The 19,752-nt window shown below is 40.2% G+C and overlaps 2 protein-coding genes across 3 annotated transcripts; one reads left to right on the top strand and one right to left on the bottom strand.

Annotated features, from left to right (window-relative positions):
• The first annotated feature begins 872 nt into the window (after positions 1 to 872).
• rab11fip1a (RAB11 family interacting protein 1 (class I) a) lies at positions 873 to 15,090 on the top strand. Of its 2 annotated transcripts, XM_035658322.1 has the most exons (6): positions 873 to 1,589; positions 8,237 to 8,673; positions 8,815 to 9,739; positions 10,885 to 12,681; positions 13,003 to 13,108; positions 13,498 to 15,090. In XM_035658322.1, the coding sequence occupies exons 1-6, from the start codon at positions 1,240 to 1,242 to the stop codon at positions 13,696 to 13,698; spliced, it is 3,816 nt and encodes a 1,271-aa protein (XP_035514215.1). In that variant the 5' UTR covers positions 873 to 1,239; the 3' UTR covers positions 13,699 to 15,090. The 2 variants fall into 2 exon arrangements, with proteins under 2 accessions (XP_035514215.1, XP_035514216.1); XM_035658323.1 differs by lacking the exon at positions 10,885 to 12,681 and having other exon boundaries at positions 876 to 1,589.
• Positions 15,091 to 16,437: 1,347 nt separating this feature from the next.
• prlhr2a (prolactin releasing hormone receptor 2a) lies at positions 16,438 to 18,780 on the bottom strand. The gene is made up of 2 exons (XM_035658929.1): positions 18,130 to 18,780; positions 16,438 to 17,074 (listed from the first exon to the last, which is right to left on the bottom strand). Exons 1-2 carry the CDS (start codon positions 18,588 to 18,590, stop codon positions 16,438 to 16,440), a joined length of 1,098 nt encoding a protein of 365 aa, XP_035514822.1. The 5' UTR covers positions 18,591 to 18,780.
• Between the last annotated feature and the right edge of the window lie 972 nt (positions 18,781 to 19,752).

The following is a 19,752-nucleotide window of genomic DNA, read 5'->3' as shown; positions in this document are numbered from 1 at the left end:
ATCACACAAAAATAAAGTATTTTTTAAAATATAAATAAATAAAGACAAGGATAAAGATAGAAAGATCCAGAACTGTACAGGAAACTACAGTAATTATTGTGTGTGTGTTATAAGTGTGCTAAATATCCCAGTCCCCTCTCTTACTGAAACATTGTTTATTTTACATACTATACAAGGCCACGAAAAACCTTGAAATTGTGTTGATATGAAACAATTTGTTTTTTGCCCCAGTAATGATCAGCTATTATATATCAATCTCGGGGAAGGCCTTGTGGGCAGTATTGGTAAGTCCCAATACTAAGATGGAAGTGAGAGATAAAAGATTGCATCCTGCTTTGTTCTGAATGACTCACTATTTATAATGTCATCAGTCATAACTTGATACTGTTCCCTGAGCTTCCTCAAACAAATAAGACCATCATTTTATCAGTTTTGTTTTGCCAAAACGTTCCTCTCAGTAAGAAAAAGGATGATTTTCATATCTATTTGGCTATTATAAGTGAATTCCCTGCAGTTAATGGGATATTTTTTAAATCTCTCTTTAATTCGGTAATATATTTTTAAGGAAACCTCAGACTAAGCCATAAGAATTGAAGAACATATAGTAAGAAAAATAATTTGGACGTCTTCTGTCCTTTTAGTGATAAATTACCATCACTGGACTCAGTTCAGTGTTAATTATTGTCCCATTTAAGTCTTCCATGACTTTTGCTTGGATAAACTGATTCCTGATCAGTGTCTGACAGTGCTACTTAACGGTCCACGATGTCGCAACGCCCCCCCTCCTCCACCGTCCAATCACAGACGAACATCAAAAAACTGACAGAAATATTATCCAATCAGGCAGCAATATGTAGAGTATGGGCGGGGACTCGTAACATCAGGGAAGTAAATTGTTGTACATGGGTTCTTGGTTTCATGAAAGCCTCTTAAAGGAATTAGCCGTACCGCAGTGATGTCCTGGTCGGGTTACACAGGCCAGTACGAGCGTTAAGTTGGTTAACCGAGTGTTAATGTGTAAGTAGAGGCGTGGATATAACGTTGCGAAGAGAAGGGAGAAGCATTACGACATCAAACCGAGCTTCCTGAAGTCAAGCTAGGTAAACCTAAACCAGCCGCAGAGGACGCCGAAGGTGGAAAACAAGGAGTTCGGTGAAGGGTTAACCAGCACCCCTACGCAGTAAGACATTTTAATAATTCGGATTTCACTTTTTGGTAAAGCTTCACGGACTTCCCGCGATGTCTCTGGCCGACCAGAGCCAGCAGTGGTTCCCTACGAGCGTCCAGGTAACGGTGCATCAGGCTCGGAGCCTGCGCGTAAAGGGCAAGAATGGCACCAACGACGCCTACGCCATCATCCAGGTGGCCAAAGACAAGTTTTCCACCTCCGTGGCGGAGAAAAGTGTCGCTCCGGTGTGGAAAGAAGAGGCTTCGTTTGACCTGCCGCTCTTCCACCCGGGCAACGCTGAACGCTGCACTCTCCATGTCATTGTAATGCACCGCGCTCAGGTGGGGCTCGACAAGTTCTTGGGTCAGGCGGTGGTGAACTTACTGGATCTTCATGACAACAACTCCCGTAAAAAGACAGAGTAAGTGGCAACGGTAATGTGGGCCCAACTCACGCACAACATTTGATTAAAATTCATATTAAGATGAGGGGTTTTCCCCTGGGTTTCAGGTTGTTTGTACACTAGTTTAGACAAAGAAGGATTTTTCAGTGCCCCTAAAAGTCTCTGCAAACATAATATAACTATATTACACGACTTCAGGCTACATCAAACAACTGTAATCGACTTAAAAGCATGGTTAAACTGCAGAAAATGGATGATTTAAACATTATAAGACACATTTTGAAAAATAATAACCTTAATTCCACTTTATTTACAGTGCACCATCGCCCTTAAAAGTCTCTGCAAACATAATATAACTACAATGCACGACTTCAGGCTACATCATACAACTTTAATCGACTTAAAAGCATGGTTAAACAGCAGAAAATGGATGGGTAAACAAACATTAGGTTGCCCCTCCCCCCATGTTCCTGGGTTTCATTGATAAACTTCTAAATAATTTGAGCCAAAATGAATATTTCAAAACTCTTTTGTAAAAGTTGTCATTGCTAAGCAGACTTTAAATGCCCCCTTAAAACAATTGATGCTAAACTGGCCTCAATGTTATGGAAGTAACTATATCTTAAAGGTGTCCCTTAAATAACATTACCAAAGTTGTTGTTGTGGCTGTTCTGATATCATGGTTTTATTGATGTGGTAATCCAATCATGATTGGGATTTTGCCCACAATATGAAACTCATTACGATTTCTTTAACATAAGCAGTGGTTGAATTGTGTTGATCTTTATGTATACCAGACAGGTAATAAAGACTTATTTAAATTAGGTGTTTTTAGGACACTTTTAGGTGCCCCCCCCAAAAAAAACAACCAAAACAAAACAACTTAACCTCCTCCACATTTTTGTAGTTATATAGTGTCTTTGATAAGTAATCAATCATTTTATAGAATTCCTTGATTTGCACATGTAAATTACCCCTTTAGTTTACTCTACATTATAGTGGCCATCAGGAGTTTTGTCCATCTAATAAGGTCTAGTTTCAGAGACCAATAGAAACATAAATGAATTATGCAGACACCTTTTGTGTATGCTCAAAATACATTGCATGTTAAACAGGTCACAAAATAACAAAAAAAAAAAGCTATTCACATTAAAACATTGTTATGGAAACTTTTTCCCCTCCCCCTGTCATCAGCGTATGAGAGGAAAAGCAGAAACTATAGAGATGTTGCAAAAACAGTCTAAGATGATTCTAATATCGGCACTTCCCGTTGTCTGTTGGACCAGCCCTAACATTTAGCTGTCACTTTTACTTCATAACTTGGTGAGAAGCCATTACCAACTCTGCCAACTGCCTCTTTTGTGACGGCGGCTGAGCTGGAAATCATTTTCTCACATCGCTGATGTTAATCCTGCACATTCTCCGGGGCTATTTACTAGCATACAATGCGTGTGCTCACACCCAGATATGTTACATGAGTCAGGATGACATCTGTGGTTTGACGTAGCATGGGTGTAACGTGGGTGTAACAAGAATATAAAAAAAATAAAGCGCTGCATTAGTGTTGAATTGAGATATACACTCCCTCTTATGTAAGTGAAGTTTTAAAAATAAAGAGGGTTTATTTTTGACTCTCAGCTATGTACCACAGTAGTCAACCTTTCCTAATGTGGCCTTTTTATTTTGACCTTGATACAGCGTTAGGATGACCTCACTCACCTGATTATTGTACCGTCATATCTGAAACCTTATCTTGTGTTTGCTCAGTACGTTTTTGCACTTTAAAAGGCAAAGTTCATTCCTTGTACTTTCTTTTCCAAGTCTGTACTCCTTCACTCTCCTCGCTTGGCTTCTTCCCTCTGTAGTCTTAGGACCCAATATGCAGGCTGGATATTGGATGTCGCTGTTTTCGCCTTGAAGCGTGTGGTGTTCGATTACTATCCCATTTGACTGTGATGCTGATACGGGATGTGACATTGAGCACTTTGTTATTCTCCTGAAAGGAAGCTCTGCTTGCCTCTCGTACAATAGTGTACTCAAGATGAGATTAGGTCATAGGGCCCATTATGATTTGAGTCTATATGAGAATACAGTAGATGCATTTACTGTCACAAATAATAGAATAATAGATGAATAACTTGGTATCTACTTTAATAAAAAAAAGTTCTATATTACATTCAGGTGTTTAAAAAATGAAGGAATTTAAATTAAAAAAGGATCTTCTAAAGATTCATTGATAAAGTTTTACCACTAATGATTATTTCCTTAATTACTGTTCTGCTGCTTATTTACTAGATTACTCTTGTTATTTGTTTTGTATATAAACATCAGCAAATGCTACAAACTTACCCCAGTCATAGAGACTAAAGAAAGCCTAAAGATATTCAGTTTACAATAACTTATCATAACACTCAACATTTAGAACCTTATGCTACTGAATGTTTGGCATTTTTGCTTGAAAAATACAACTAATCTATTATCAGAATAGTTTTTGAGATACAATATTGGGCTGGTTCCAGCTGTTGCAAAGCCAGTTTTCCAGAGTCAGGTTCATTTGTTCAGATACCAGAGCCACAATATTTATTTTGTAAACAAAGACACTAAAAATATCCCATCCTGAAGTGTTGTTTTCCTGCAGCCAGACACGCTAACCACCTTCAGAAAATTAAACAAAATATGATCTCCTTGCAGTGACTTTAATGAGATTTTTTACTTAGATGTTACTACCTGACAAAACCTTTCAAATGCAGCTGGTGTTAGTGAGTGCTAAACCAATATTTTGGAGAAGCACTGACACCCCTTCGGTTTAGTGGCTGAATCCACTCTGGTGCCAGAGGATAAATACAGGCTCCCCTGTTAATCATTAGACACGAGACAAGAGAAGTGCCCTTGACAGTTAACCAAGGGAACCTGTCCAGCAGGATCGGCTAGAGCGTGCATCGGGTACGGCTCTTTAGTCCTATGGTAACAGAACAGAACATGTACATATCAGTCTGTTAATAAACACAACAACGCCTCTGTACCGTCAACAAGACGAGAACAACCAGCAGTTTCTTGAAAAGGCTTGAGAAAGCGTGATCTCTCTGCCCTTGTGCTAGGACTTTAGTTAGTGATTGTTTGTCTTGGCCTGCTCAGTTAAGGGTGGGAAATGAGGGATGTTTGAATTAGGCTCAGTGTAACTTTCATTACATCACGTACTGCACAGCACCTCCTTGCATGTTGGAGAGTGTTTGAGGAATGTTGGTTCACTCCCATGCTTGTTTCCTGACTGTTTATCCTTTAGAAGAGCCTGTCTGGACGTCTGCTACAGTGCAAGACACTGAAGTGAAAGCTGCAGCACTCCACATGAACTGCAGATAACTGTCTGGTTAATGTCACACCATCCTTTATAATTATATTATTCTACAAAAGGAGGAAATCATACTGTGACCATCACTTTGCAGTTTTTTTTTCAGTTGACATTTCTCAATATTGAGTTCACTTTTTTTAAAACTTATCAGCATAACATAAGCGTGGACTAAACGACAAATGATGTTCATTGCTTTGACACAAAATTCAAGAACTGTTTTCTCACTTAAACTCAGCTACCACCAAAACTTTATTTATTTACAATTAGGGCTGATGACCAAAATATAGTAGATAAGATTCTGCCAGTTTCACAGTATGTCACGTTTCTTTCTTTATATTATATGTATTTTCTGTGCCTTTATGTATAGGTTTATAGTGGCTTATTACTTTAAAGAATATAGAATAGAATAGACTATAAAAGATTATAAAACATTTTTAATGTCATCATACTGAAGGTTTTGATAACTACATGGTATGCTTGGCCCCGTAAAATGATACAATATATGACCCAGAATACATAAAATAGCTGCAGAATGTAAACAATGTTTTATAGTGCAAACTGCTACGTTACGCTAAACATAACTTAAAACTAAATAAACGTAAACAGTGCTTCCTTTCAGAGTTTTTTTTTTTTTTAAATTGTTGTATAAACACTTTAAACTGACATGAAATACTCAAACTATTCAAAGAGAGATTTTTTAAATGTTGTATTCTAAAACTAAGAAACAAATTGTTGTTAATTGTTGTGTTATAAAGTTAGAATTGCTAATAAGAAGATTATGCAGTTAACAGGGCTCCCCGCTGAATACACGCTGCACAGCTTTTCCTTCAACGTAGCGCTACCTCGCAGCAAACACAATATTGTTGTATTGAAGTTACAGCAGTTGTTTCAGTTATGCACCGGTGTGGCTATATGTGAACAATTCATATTGTACTGGAAATTAAAACTCATCTGGTATATTACCCGGCACTATTTACCAGTCTATTTTGCACATGTTTACACGCTATTGTACTAAACGTACTGCGTACTAAATTCATAAACACTTAATTGCGCACATTCTCTTTCCTCGATGACCTCAGTGTAAGATTTGTACCAGCTGAGGAAAAGGGGGCGACTGAGGCTGTTGTAATTTTATTGGACTGTGTGGCATGTCACCAATCTCTTCCAGTCATTGAGTGGTTTTATAGTCCATTCCAAGACGGTGTCACTTCACTTTTCCTTCCACCCCATCTCTCAAGTCTTCAACCCCATGGAGGAATTAAAAAAGCCACATGTCTGTCTCGGATGCAATGAATGCTGGATGTCTGGACCTATCTGAAGAAGGTTGTCAGGGATCGAAAAAGATTCTTTCCCAGGTGTTTTGCAAGAGAGGACATAAGGTGTAATGTGAATGAGAACTTGAGGCCTAATGCAAGCATATGTATAGTGAATATGAACAGTTTTATATTGCATTACTTAAGGATATTGCAGCATTTGTTTCTGTGACATACTGTAAAGTAGCACAATGCAAGACGTGCCCTTCTTTTTGTTGTAATGGAATCTCGGTTTATGCTAAATACATACAAGATACCTCAGAGTCAATAGTGATAATGCTACCTGTTGTTAGTGGGGATGTTTTAGTCCTTGTGCAGTGAGTGACAAGGTATTTCTGTTGGTAGACAAATGAGTGTTTTGGGAGTTGATCCTAAGGTGTGTAGGAAGTGTTTGGGTTGCATGAGGGTGATGTGAGATTAACAGTTGCTCTGGGCTGCACGCCGGCAAAGAGAACTATCCGAACAGCGTTGAAAAAGGGAACTGGGTGTAGTGAAATGTGTGATCGATTGTAAAAATAATAAGTGAAACAGTTGCAGGGCTCTGCTGTGGAACAAAAGAGTTCAAAAGGGGAAAGGCTTGACATAACGGGCACTTCTGCTATAGTATTAGTACGTCTAAAAATAGCAGGGCTTTAATTATACAATCATAAAGCGTCTATATGTAATGGCACTAATTGCTTGTTTTGGCGTGGATTTAGAAAGGGCTCTCCAGAACACTCCTACCTTTCCCTTGCAGACAATAAGTGCTGATCCTATACAACAGAGAGGACAAAGCTGTAATTGTCAGGCTTTATCTGTGGTTGGCATGGTGTGCCCAGCAGGAACTGGAACAAGCTGTACGCTGGTTAATGACACTATCAGTCTCAGGCCTAACAAGACACAACGGACTAACACCGGCAGATTTGAAACAATCAAAGCTTTTAGGCACTAAAGCATTTATACTGGGGATTTATTTGCAAGGTGGGGAGTTTGTTTTTAATTCAACTTTAATTTAACCTCATTTAAGCCCACTTTAAGTGAACCAATACATTGCTTTGTTTGCTTGGCAGTTTTTTAGGGCCAGGCCAAAATCAAGTTACTGTATAAAAGTAATCTCTCGACCAAAAGATGGTTTGGAGACACAACTCTTTGGGTTTGTAGTAACACTAACAACACAGTTGAACATAAGATTTAAAGGGACGTATGTTAGCAGTGTTGGGCTGTAATTAATAATTATTTCAATTATTGATTAATCTGTTAATTTTTTTTATGAATCAATAAATGGTTTAGTTTGTACATACATTTGTGAAATATTCTTATATAAAGAGTCCAAAGCCCACAGTGACGTCTTCAAATTGTTTTGTCTGACCAACAGTGAGATACTATTTAAATAACAATGAAATACTGCGGATTAAATCCTCACATTTGAGAAGATTAAACCAAACTTTGTAATTTTAGCTAAATAAATTACTACTTAATTATCACAATTGTTGCTGCTTAGTTTTCTTTTGATTTTGACTAATTGTTTAATCCATTAATTGTTTCAGATGTAGTTTAGTGTTTGTTAGAAGTTCAGAGTAGACTAAATAATGCATGGAACTGAAGATTAGTTTAAAAGTTTATGAATCAAGTAATTTTTTTCGGGTAAAGACCTATTTAATTAACATGTTTTGAAAGCGTTGCAAATTGGAAAAAAGCTATTTTATTTACTTAACAAATTAAACAACCAATTATTTGAAAAATAAAACAAAAAGCTGTTTTGTTTGCAACTGGAATTCATTTATTTCAGCTATTTCCTGTTCAAATCAACTTGTTTCATACAGGTAGTTATCACTCCATTGCCATGTTTTTAAAAAAAAAAGCCTCGAAGGGTGAATATGAGGCTAAATTACCTGAATGTAATATGGGTTTATTGTAGTGTAATGAACAAGATATCCACAATTAAAAGGAAGTTTTAGGAAGTTCCTATGGTCTTGCAAAACTTCCATCTTAAACATCTGATTCATTTTGTCTGTCATTTGCAGTTGGTTCAAGCTGGTGGACAAGGCTGGGAAAGAGGACAAGGCGCGAGGAGAGGTGCTGCTAGATATCCAATTTATGAGAAACAACATGTCAGCTAGCATGTTTGACCTTTCTATGCAGGACAAACCTCGCTCCCGCATCTCCAAGCTGAAAGACAAAGTCCGTGGGAAGAAAAAGGACGGCTTCTCTGACTCAGCCTCAGCTATTGTTCCCTCTGTCAGCCAGGTCCTCACGGACAGTGACGCTGAGGCGGATTCACAGTCACTCAATCAGTCTCCAGGAGTGAAAAAGAAATCTAAGCTTAAAACGCTCTTTGCTCCCAAATCAAACTTGCAGCGTAACATCTCGCAGTCCATGTCTACACTGGGGACTCTTCCCGAGAAGAATTCATCTCTCAGTGGCAGCCGCTCATCTGGCCTCAATGTAGACTCCCCTGAAGGTAACTTAATATCTCTATACTTAGTGTGCACTGTATGTTGACAGTTCTGTCTTTCCTCTGCTGCACAGTGCAACGTATGTAATGGTACTTTGCATGCAATAACAACAATAACACCATGCTTCACTCTCTCTCCTCCCACAGTTAAAAAGAAATTCAAATTCTTGGGACACAAGCGAACTGGCAGCTCTGACAGCAAGGTGTCTCAGGGTCCTTTCTCCCTACTGGGTCGCTCCAAACAGAGCGCCAGTGACCTGAACAACCTGTGCATCAACGGCAGCCATGTATACACAGAGGAGGAGTCCAAGAGTGGATCTACTCTCAGTCTGAACAGCTCAGGCCAAGGATCTGTGGAGGATGTCCGCAAACACACATCTGATGCAGATTCCTTTGTCACTGTACCTGTCCCTTCCCTACAGAGAGAGTCTCCAGATAGGGCAATACTAGAGCAACAGCGCCATCAAGAGGAGGAGGCAAGAAGGCAGGCAGAAGAAAGGCGCATAGCAGAGGCCAAGAGGCTGGAGGAAGAGGAGAAATACAAGGCAGAGGCCAAGAGACTGCAGCAGGAAGAGGAGCGCAGATACCAAGAGGAACAGGAGAGGAAGAAACGCTTCCTTGAGGATGAAACAAGGAGGAAGAAACAGAGGGAGGAGGAGGAAGAGAGAAGAAAGCAAGAGGAAGAACGCAGGATGCTGGAAGCAGCAGAAACCCAGAGGCTTGAGGAGGAGCGTCGCAGAGTAGAGGAACAGAAACGACAGGAGGAGGCGTCCATGAGCGACAGGCTGTCTTCTCTGTTCGGAATGATCAGAAAGAAGGAGGAGAAAAAGGAGGAGGTGCAGGAACCTACTAAAGAGGAGCCCCCGACACAAGCACCCCCCTCAAGAGATTCTGATCAACCGATCTCCCACCACTCCACCAACCCATTTGAGGATATCCCCCTCAGCTCAGATCCTCCTGTTAGCACTAATGAAAGCCCAGCTGATCATCAAAAATCCAGCCGCAACCCACAAACACCCTCTGCCATGGTCTTCCTCAACCGCACTGCTAAAGTGTCTGCAGTCAAACCCAGGTAGGCCTTTTTCTTCTCATTTCTTGCATTATAGTCTCAGCAAGTTACTCTGTACTGTTATGTACTTATGTTACTGTTATGTCAGTGTTATGTCACTGGAGAGGCTATTAGTTGCTTGCAGTCACACTATTCTTAGACTTGCTTGACTGGAATTTGAATACTGCCTCACAATTGAAATTACACATGCAGTTGCTTCTTTATCCATGCACAGGTAAGAGGCACATATCAGGGAGAACTGTTATTTAAGAGAACCAAAACATCTTGTGATGATCAAGTTTATCCCTATACCATGTCTGAGTGTCAACACTGAAACTCGGGAATTTCACACCTTTCTGTCCTGTTTCTGTTCACATTGACACAACCATGTGACTGTCTTGAATTACTAAAACTCAGAATTCCATCCAACGGTTGATGGACCTGTCCGACCAGTTTGGTCTTTGTACAGATGAGAATCTGGGTGTGGCTTGTGTTGGTGAAGATGTTGTGAAACCGGTAGTGGACTGAACAGAACTCTTAAGGAGTGACTGCGACACAGTCTTACCTTCTTTGTGGAAGTCTTGGGTGGTTGTATCTTATTTTTACATTTGTCATATATGTTTGTGGACTGGATTGGACTGGATTTTTTATTTGTGAATCGCTATGGTAAGGGGCTTACGCTTGTTATTGCCATTGATGTTACAGTGGTTCTTGTTTTCAAGAGTTGTCTCTAGATGGAAGATAGTAGCCTAGGAATTTAACATTTGTATTATTCTGTTGTGATATTTTATTACCTTTTGATGCCATGTAGGACTACCTAATGTAAGTAGGATAATCTTAAAGCAGAAAGGTGACATTGCAGTCTTTTTGTATTGGACAGTGTACATTTTTTTTTTAATGTGAGCAAGTCATAGCTAAAAATAGAAACCGTAACCTACAAGACATGTGGATATTAGAAGTTGAATTGTCTAGTGCAGAGTTATATATTGAACTGTCGAAGGGCTACATTATGTGAGTCTGAAAATGGGAATTTAATATTTTTGGTTTACCGACTTGTTGACATGTGAGATGCTAGTAAAATTGGTGACGGGTTGTACATTGATGGAAATAACTTTAGGTGATGTGATGGTCGCACTGACCTGTAGGCCTTTGTTTTCACTTCTTGGCAGATGGGCTCAATCTCTGGAGTCTGAACCCGCTGACTCCCAAACGCCCAGTCAGCTGTGTCCTTCCCCAGCCACCTCTGAGTCCACTCTCTCTAGTGTCCCATCTGAGTCCCCTGATACTTTCTACAACCTCCACTCATCCCTGGCTCCACCAAACACAAGTCAAAGCCCGTCTGGTTCCCCTCGTGGCAGCATAGAGAATTTGTCCTCTGTGGGATCTTCACCCACCATGGCGGATAAGAAGAAAAGAGCCCCATTGCCACCCTCGCAATCAGTATATGGGACCCAAACTGGAGTCAATCACGTTTCTGTCAGAGAGATCAATAACCCTGCATATGTAGAGGTAGATGGGTTGCAGCAAGACAAAAAATTGTCTCTACCACTTCCTGATTATGAAACCCTATTTCCTCAAAAGAGACACGGAGTGCAAGGGCAAACTCGTTGGGACCACATAATCGCTGAGGTCAATCAGAGACACATGGTCGGTCCACCTGAATTTCTGGGTCCAGAGATGAGTGTGGACGACCCAGCGGAGCCTAACCCCACTCATAAGTCTTCACTCCGTCAGGAGAGTCCTGCTATTAGGCATTATCAAAAACCGCCTCAGGAGACTAAACCTGTGTCATCAAAAAGAGTAGCTGCCCCAGCTCCCCCTAAATCAGTCACAACTCCACACCCTCGATCAGTTCCAGATTCCAGTCAAAGACAGAGCCAGAATAATGCCCACCAATCTCTTGTGAGTCCTAATCAGTCTGCAGTCCCAGGACCTGTGAACACTGATGCTTCAAACAGAGAGAGTCTCTCAGTGAGGTCCAGGGATGGAGTAAGGAAGGCATTGCAACCACCTGCACCCAGACCAACTAGCCAGATGGACTGGGATACCACAATGCCAGATGATCAAAGAAAAATGCAAGTCACTGTGAACAAAGAGGCACCCACAGCCAAACCCAGACAGAGGGTGAGTGGCAAAGAGCCCTTACAGCAAGAAGACTCTGCAGGGACACCAGCAGTCTCTCTGAACACTAACATCCAGACATTATCTAATTCAAGTATGAGCAGCATGGACAAAAAAGGCGTGCAGACAACAGAGGACTTTGCAGGGTTTGACCCATTCCCCAATACTGAGCTTGTTTCCAAAGACCCTTGGGCACAGCCAAAGCAGAACCAAGAAGTAGATTACCTTTTTACCGGCAACGTACAAGAAGAGCAGAAACTTGAAGATCGGGGAATGACAGCAGATGATCTCGATAACATTTTTCGTCGAGAGATACAAATCGACCCATTTGCTGGTTTGAATGGCAGTGATTCGAACAAACACAATAACAAGGAACAGGGAAACAGGGAAAAAGATGAAAATTCAAAGCAAGTCAGTCCTGCTTTCCAAAGAAGGAATTCACAGAGACGAACACAGATTCCTCCGTCCTCAGCTCACCCAGATAATAAGACTGTCAAGTCTCGACAAGAACCCGCATATAAAGAAGAAAAAACCATAACCACAGCTAATCAAGGCCTCTCTGCAAGAAATGCCACAAATGAGTATATTACTCCGAAGCTTCAAGCTGAAGTGAAAACTCCAAGCAATTTGTATAGAAGAGAGGATCAATTTGGAGCTGAACCTTTTACTGTAACCTCTGCCTCAACCTCCTCAGATCCCCTCCAGGTTGTTATGGAGGAACCCGAATCTCAGGCAGTAGGTTTGTCGGGTGGAAAGACTCTTTTGAGGGCATGGGTCTCACCCTCTGACATTCAGCCTGTCAGTGCTCAGAGTAGCAATGGAGGTGGGCTAGCCTTAACACGCAGGTGAGATTGAACAGGGTGATTATCTAGACCTTGTACATGGCATCTGCCTGCTGTTGTTGTATGTGAGGCAGATAAGGTGTTGGGTTTATCTTGGGTGTGACTGTTTTGGAAGCTTGTGATCTCTTGTCAGCTCTCCTTCTTTTGAGTTTAATTTTGAAAATTGGGCTTTGGACCATATGATTTGGAAGATTCGCAGAACATTTGATTACATGTTTTTAACATTTCTCTCTTATTATTATTTTTTATTTTCTGTGAAACTTCTGAGAATATTGTCATACTTGTTTATAGGGCTTTGTAACAATGTATACACTTTCTTTACAGGCCTCATCCTGTGAAGCCCATGAACTCAGTTGAGAACCAGCATCCCATAAGCACCCCTGCTGTGAAAGAGATAAAGGTCCGGGACAGCACACCAGGGAAGATTCAGGTACTGTGATCTTGACATAAAAGATACTATACAGTGACCAAAAAAAAAACAACAGATTTATTGACATATCCCCTCACAGCAAGTTAATTGGATTTTCCTCCAGCAGGAACTCTGGGTGGCATTACATAAAATCTGTCTTCCATAACATAATCTGCAGTTGAAATATTACCTGTATGAAAAGAACATGTCCGTCACAACTGGCAGCTTCACAATGAAGGATCTTGTGGCATTAAATTCTGAAAATGTTAAATATTCAGCTTGAAGGTTCTTTTTTGATCTTGGGAAAAGCAGTTGGACAAAAGAAAATCTTATCAAAAGGTCCACAATACCTTGTTTTTCCACTGTAAAGATGGAGTTTTACTGTATTCACTTGTCCTCACTCCCCTCAGGTGGCAGACTCGGGGGATAGTGGACCCTACACGCAGCTGACACAGGAAGAGTTGATCACAATGGTGGTGAAGCAGCAAACTGACCTGTCCAGGAAGGACGCGAAGATCGTAGAGCTGGAGGAGTACATTGACAACCTGCTGGTCCGCGTCATAGAAGAGAAACCCACTATCCTGCAATCTCTTAACGCTAAGCCAGTGTGAGGTAATGGCTGCTGGAGGACCCAGTTCTGTTTGTTGTGTATGTGTTTTTACTGGTGTCACTGTGTACTGAGAAGACACGATCTCTATGAAGGTCTACTACCATATGCACTTTTTAGTTTCAGAGTCAAGTTTGTTTGAGAATGCCGGAAAATTGTCTCTGAAGTAATAACATTTGGTGATTACCTAATAACAAGCAAGTAATACAATCTTTATATAGGCAAATGAATGTATTTGTTTTGACACTATGGTACTGGAATTTGCTTTAAAAAACTTGTTACATTGCAACATATTATTCAACATCTTGCTTTATATACCATGCTTGATGAAACCTGGGTTGAGCTTTATTTAATATACTAATAATGCAGAGTTTTTTAAACTATTATCTGGCCTTTATACTCTTTACACTGGGTTTTGTGTAACTTGTTGCCGTGTGATGAATGATCATATACATAACCTTATACAACCATTCCAAAATAATGCACGATCTTGATGAGGTAAGAATGTAGTATTTCTTTCGTATGACTATATTTGCAATACATTTGTTTAATTCACTGCATTTCTGCAGGTTGAAACTATGAATTATGGCCTCGTGAGCTGAGTCAAGATTAATATTGTTTATATAACAAGTGCACATTGACTTTTCACTCCACCACTGCAGTCTTTTATTATCTTGTTGATCCTTATGGCGGGCATGTATTTTTTTAAATCGGATAATTAACGACATTCCTCCATGTTTTACTCACCACAGTCGAATGTCAGCTGGTCATCCAGTCCTTATAAAGATATTGTGCCTATTTTTGCTTCAAAGAGGTATAATTTAGAAAACCAGCAATAAATAAAAGCAAGCAGCTACTATGTACTGTATATAGTGTGAGCCACACAGTTATAGCTGTTTTTCTTTCACTTGGTTGTAATTTAGCCTGTGCACATAGTTTGAAATATTATGCAAGTAATAGTACATACTCAAACTGTGTTTGTGTTGTATTTATAAAATGAAAACCAAGAGATAATCAAAAAGTAATAATCAATAATAACCAACCAGCCTTGTCTTTGTATTTGAACTACACTAATGAATGAACCCTGCATCTACGCCATTATATGACAATATTATGTTATGTCTTGGCAGAAATTATAGCAATATTAATCTTTAATGTACAGACCTGTGCCTTCAAAACCTTTTTCATGACTTTTCTGTCTTATTTTTTTGGATGGACAGTTGTTGGCTACCTCTTCTTCTTTTTCTGAAATGAGAGCTTAAAGAATGTGCAGCCTGATGTGTTGAGTGTTTGTCTGACACGATGATAATACTACAGTTGATGTAAGATTTCTGAAAGAAGTGATGCTGAGCAAAATGTGGTTTTATTTTAAATAAAGACACTAATTATTTGACCAGATTGTTTGTATCTGCAATTACTTACAATTATTTTGTGTACATGTTGAAACAAATATAACCTATAGAAGTATATTATATTTTAATCTAAAGAATTACACACAAGTTACATGTTGCATTAACAACTCCAGCTTATGTTGCCATAACCAGATGTTTTGTGTTTTTCCTAGCAGTTTCCTTTTTATGTTACATATGAGTGGCTCTCACGAGAATAAGAAACACATTTTGCCATGGAAACATACACAGCATGTTTTATTGTACACAACAGCTGCTTTCAGGCCAGCTAATCTTATTAGTGGCGTAAGTTTGCAAATCTTTTTTTTTTTTTGTTCAAAATTACTGAAATAAATTAGATGTGACTGATCTCTTTTAAAATTAAAATACAAATATAATACTGTACATTTGTACATATAAATATATATATATTAAATATATATATATTTTTGTCAACAAATCCCATTGAAAAAACAGGAAATAACATGATTACTTGTTATGATAAACGGACACATCCATCCTACATACATCATCCTGCTGCCACAAATACTTTAAAGAAGATACATTCCGCATCTTAAAATACTCCCCAACAAATTTACAATTTAGTCCTGGATGTGTAAAATTAGCTGAGAACTACAGTGACCAGTTGTTAGACCTTAATTAGGAATTAACTGACCGGTGCTGAGAGCCACAGAAAGACCAGATAGTCAGAAGTATTGAGAGATGGATTAACACATGGATGGATTAAGCTCCTTAAATGAGATCTGTTAATGATAATTTTAAATGCCTTATTTGTGAAGTCCGTCAATATTTCAATCTGGCAAAACGATTGTTTGTCTGAACAGCAAAATAGGTTACACAACAATAACTCATACAACAACAACCAATAAACTAACATCATTAGAAAGAGACATTCAAAAAATTCAATCTTGTAGTTTACAAAAGGCAGGCTACTCTTTGATTGCGTCTATACAAACACACATGGCAGTTGACGGTCAATCGACCGGGTTAAAGGGGAACACTGATTTTACAGTTTACAGGTCTTGTGGAGTACTGCTGCATATGTGAAAATAGTTGTGGTGCCTGGAGAAATCTGATAAACTGACTCATGATGTGATGTCCGCAATCAATGCATTGTGGGTAATGTAGGCGTCAGATTTGACAAGGAGTCCAACAATGTTATAGGTGTTAAAGACTGAATTACTGGCTACCTTGAGTGAAAGCTGGATCACCATACACACTTAGGAATCCTACCTACACCTATCTAATTTTGCGTTACCTGAATGTCACCAGAATAAGATCACACTGTCCAAAGAAGCACGGACAAACCAAGAGCAGCCTAAAACACAAAAGCTTCACAAAACCACGCTGGCTGTGGCGCAATTGTTGGCCGAGATGCCGATGCGACGGCGACATGTGAACATTTTGCGGAGCTCAGCGCGGAAACGGTCATGGAGCCAGGCGTAGAGGAATGGGTTACAGCAGGATGAGCTCATTGCACACAGGTGACAGAGCAGCTGAATGAGCAGAAAGTATCGCTTATCAATCAGGTCAATGTCAATGTCACGCAGCACGTTGAACACACTGATGGGCATCCAGCAGACGCCAAAGGCTGCCACCACCAGGCTCACCAGCCGAAAAGTCTTGCGTTTGCGCATGCGCTGAGCCTCTGCCTGGCTCTGGGTGTGGTGGCCAGGTACGACACAGTTCCGCAGTTTGACAGAGATGCACAGGTACGAGATGCAGAGCGCCGACAGAGGCAGGACGTAGGTGATGAAGAGAGTGCTGTATGCGTAAGCCAGCCGCTCCCTCTCCTGGCCCATCCAGAACTCTTCACAGATGGTGAAGCCCTCGTTCTTAAACTCCACGTGGTAGGTGTGAGCCACAGCTGGAGCCACCAGACCGCAGGACAACAGCCAGATCCCTGACAGAAGGTAGGTGCACGCCAAGACTGAGATGCGCTTTTTCAGAGGATGAACTGTGGCATAGTATCTATGAAAGAGAAGAAAAGATGTTAGCCACAGTTCATTTTACCAGAATTTGATTTGACGCGTTTCTCTAAACTGTTGGGAAAAAATGGTGGAAACATGCCAAATATGAGTTAATCGCATAAGTAAAGAAGAATAGCATTCACAAGTCATCGCTTGCCAACAGCGATCAACACACAAATGACAGAACAGCTATTAAGCATCACAGATAATACAGCCTCAAAAAGGACCTCAGAATGAAACGCCAAAATGACAGTTTCCAACAAATCAGCTCTGACACTGTAGCCAAGGTTTACAGACAAAGCAGGATTTGGGTTTCTGGCACATATCTTGCAAAGAGCACAAAGCCTTGGAGTCCTAAGCAATGGGGAAAGTACAGTCTGATTAATCATCTTCTATCCTTTTTATACTCCATCCAGGCAGAAACCCAAAGGATAGGGATGTCAGAGCCCTAGAAAACCTGACTTGTGGCCCAAATTATTGAATTATCCCTGCATTATACTTGCATTTGTTAACCGTAGCCCTAGAAACTCAGCTTAGTTATTTTGAGAGCTGGCATAAAAATCCACTACATCCAGGTGCTCACATTTGCAGCTGCAATTTTGTGCAATTTTCTTCCAGGAAATAGCGAATAATGCCCTGTATTATTTCTTTATTAAAGTATTTTTTTTTTGGCCTTTATGCCTTTATTTGATAGAGATAGCTGGGGAGAAGCAGGAAGGGGGGCAGAGAGAGAGGGGACGAAAGGCAGCAAAGGGCCGCAGGTCGGACTGAGACCCGGGCCGCTGCGTATAGGTGGCCAGATCTACCAACTGAGCTAACCGGGCGCCCATTATTTCTTTATTAATGTGTAGTTTATAACAGGGTGACTAAGTAGATCACTCATAAATGCCTCAAGCTGAAAACCTTATACTGTGTTGCTTTAGCTCATCTAATGACACATTATACTGTAGGATATGTCAGTGAAACGCAGTATGCATGTAAATAAGGTTCTACAGAATTCCCTGGGAGGTTTATGTTAAGATTCTGTCCACAGTCCTCAGGCTCTGCATGATTTACCTGTCCACGGCAATGGCAGTGAGAGTGAAGACTGACACGTACACCGTCACAGGCTGGATGAGGTACACCAGGTAGCACATGAAGCGGCCAAAGACCCAGCCATGTGGGTTGAAGGCGTAGGCCAGTGTGAAGGGGACACACGTAGCACACATCAGCATGTCAGAGAAGGCCAGGTTTCCGATGAAGAAGTTGGTGACGTTGTGCATCTTCCGGGTGCGGCAAATGACATAGAGGAGCAGGTAGTTGCCAAAGACGCCCACCAGAGCCACCAGAGTGTAGCAGGGAATGATGAGCAGCTTAAAGGACTGCAGCAGCTCTACACCCACAAACTGGGGGCTGCGTTTGGAGGAGCCGTTCTGCAGCGCCACCTCGAAGACCTGACCAGTGTCATTCCCGTTCACCTCATGCATCAAACATGGGGGGGTGAGCTCAGCTGCCCAGCCGCTGCCTGTGCTCTCCATCCCAAAAAGCTGATGTCAATCTGGAGGTGTGAAATCATTATTAGTAAAGTTATTTATTTTGCAATAAAATATATAACACTGCCAAATCATGAGTATGCTGAATACTAATGGACAATTGTTCCCCACTATTATAGACACCTTCATACAGTTTCTGTCAATGAATTACCTTCAGTGGAAATTTTCCCTTTCATTATAATCCTGTGTAAAGGCAGATTCACTGTTCCTCTAACCAATTATGATTGTCCTTGTGATGAAATATTTTTCAATTTTTCAATTTTTCAATCAGATTTTTCAGATGCATAGAAAATGCATGAAAATTAAGGCAGACAACTTTCTGTCATGGGTTGTTGCTGCTGTCTAGTGTCTTGTGAGTCAAAATGTGCTGGGAATCACATGGTGCAGGATACTTAAATAAAATCAATCAATCGATCAATCAGCAGTGACGCATTTATCAAAAACGTATTTCATTTTCAATTTGCTGTTCAGAGTTGCCGGTTAAAGTAAAAGCCTTTTTGTAGTGTTGGAACATTTGAATTGACTAAAAATATTGATCTCTGTGAAAAGAGTGGGTCAGATGAAAGATATTTTCGGCAGTTATAACTAACTGGAGGAAGATTTCTGCTCCAGATTCACCCAAATTGTCCTAAACCTCCACAATTATCCAGATGGCTCTTTAAGAGTTACCAGAAGAGACATCGAAATAAGAGCCATGAGAAAGAACAAGGAACTGGACATAGAAAAATAAAGTTATTTCTCGATTTTTGTCGATTTTTAAACATTATATATTTTTTAAAGAAAACTCTGTCTTAAGTTACCTTTAAAGTATTATTTCCATATATTCTCCTACTGATTTGACAGCATGTTTAATCAAGAATCCTCCCTGAAATCTCCCTGAGACAGAACAGTGTCTCTCACATCTCTGCAGGATTCCGCAGCTGGTTGTGCGCTGAACTGACGCGACAATATCAGATATAGACAGGGAATTAATTAAGTATTGCATGTGTAGTATTAATAATGCATAGTATAGTCCGACATATGAAACTGTAACATTTGATTCACTCGTTGTTTATGATATTTTTTGTCAAGAATACATTATATATTTATACGCATTAAAAATTTATAAGTCACCGATTTGATTTTTGGGCTCCAAACTCATCCCCAA

The sequence above is a fragment of the Morone saxatilis genome, unplaced genomic scaffold (assembly GCF_004916995.1).
Source record: "Morone saxatilis isolate NCDOM2014 unplaced genomic scaffold, NCSU_SB_2.0 Contig16, whole genome shotgun sequence".
Lineage (NCBI taxonomy): Eukaryota > Metazoa > Chordata > Actinopteri > Moronidae > Morone > Morone saxatilis.
The sequence above is the reverse complement of the archived record's forward strand: the minus strand, read 5'-3'. Positions and strand labels throughout refer to the sequence as shown.

Excerpts from the sequence above, each read along its gene's own strand:
- prlhr2a (XM_035658929.1), bottom strand. The coding sequence starts at position 18,590 with ATGGAGAGCACAGGCAGCGGCTGGGCAGCTGAGCTCACCCCCCCATGT. Across the intron at positions 17,075-18,129 it reads ACTGCCATTGCCGTGGACAG|ATACTATGCCACAGTTCATC; the intron begins GTAAATCATGCA and ends TCTCTTTCATAG.
- rab11fip1a (XM_035658322.1), top strand. The coding sequence starts at position 1,240 with ATGTCTCTGGCCGACCAGAGCCAGCAGTGGTTCCCTACGAGCGTCCAG. Across the intron at positions 12,682-13,002 it reads GGGCTAGCCTTAACACGCAG|GCCTCATCCTGTGAAGCCCA; the intron begins GTGAGATTGAAC and ends CTTTCTTTACAG. Across the intron at positions 13,109-13,497 it reads GCACACCAGGGAAGATTCAG|GTGGCAGACTCGGGGGATAG; the intron begins GTACTGTGATCT and ends CACTCCCCTCAG.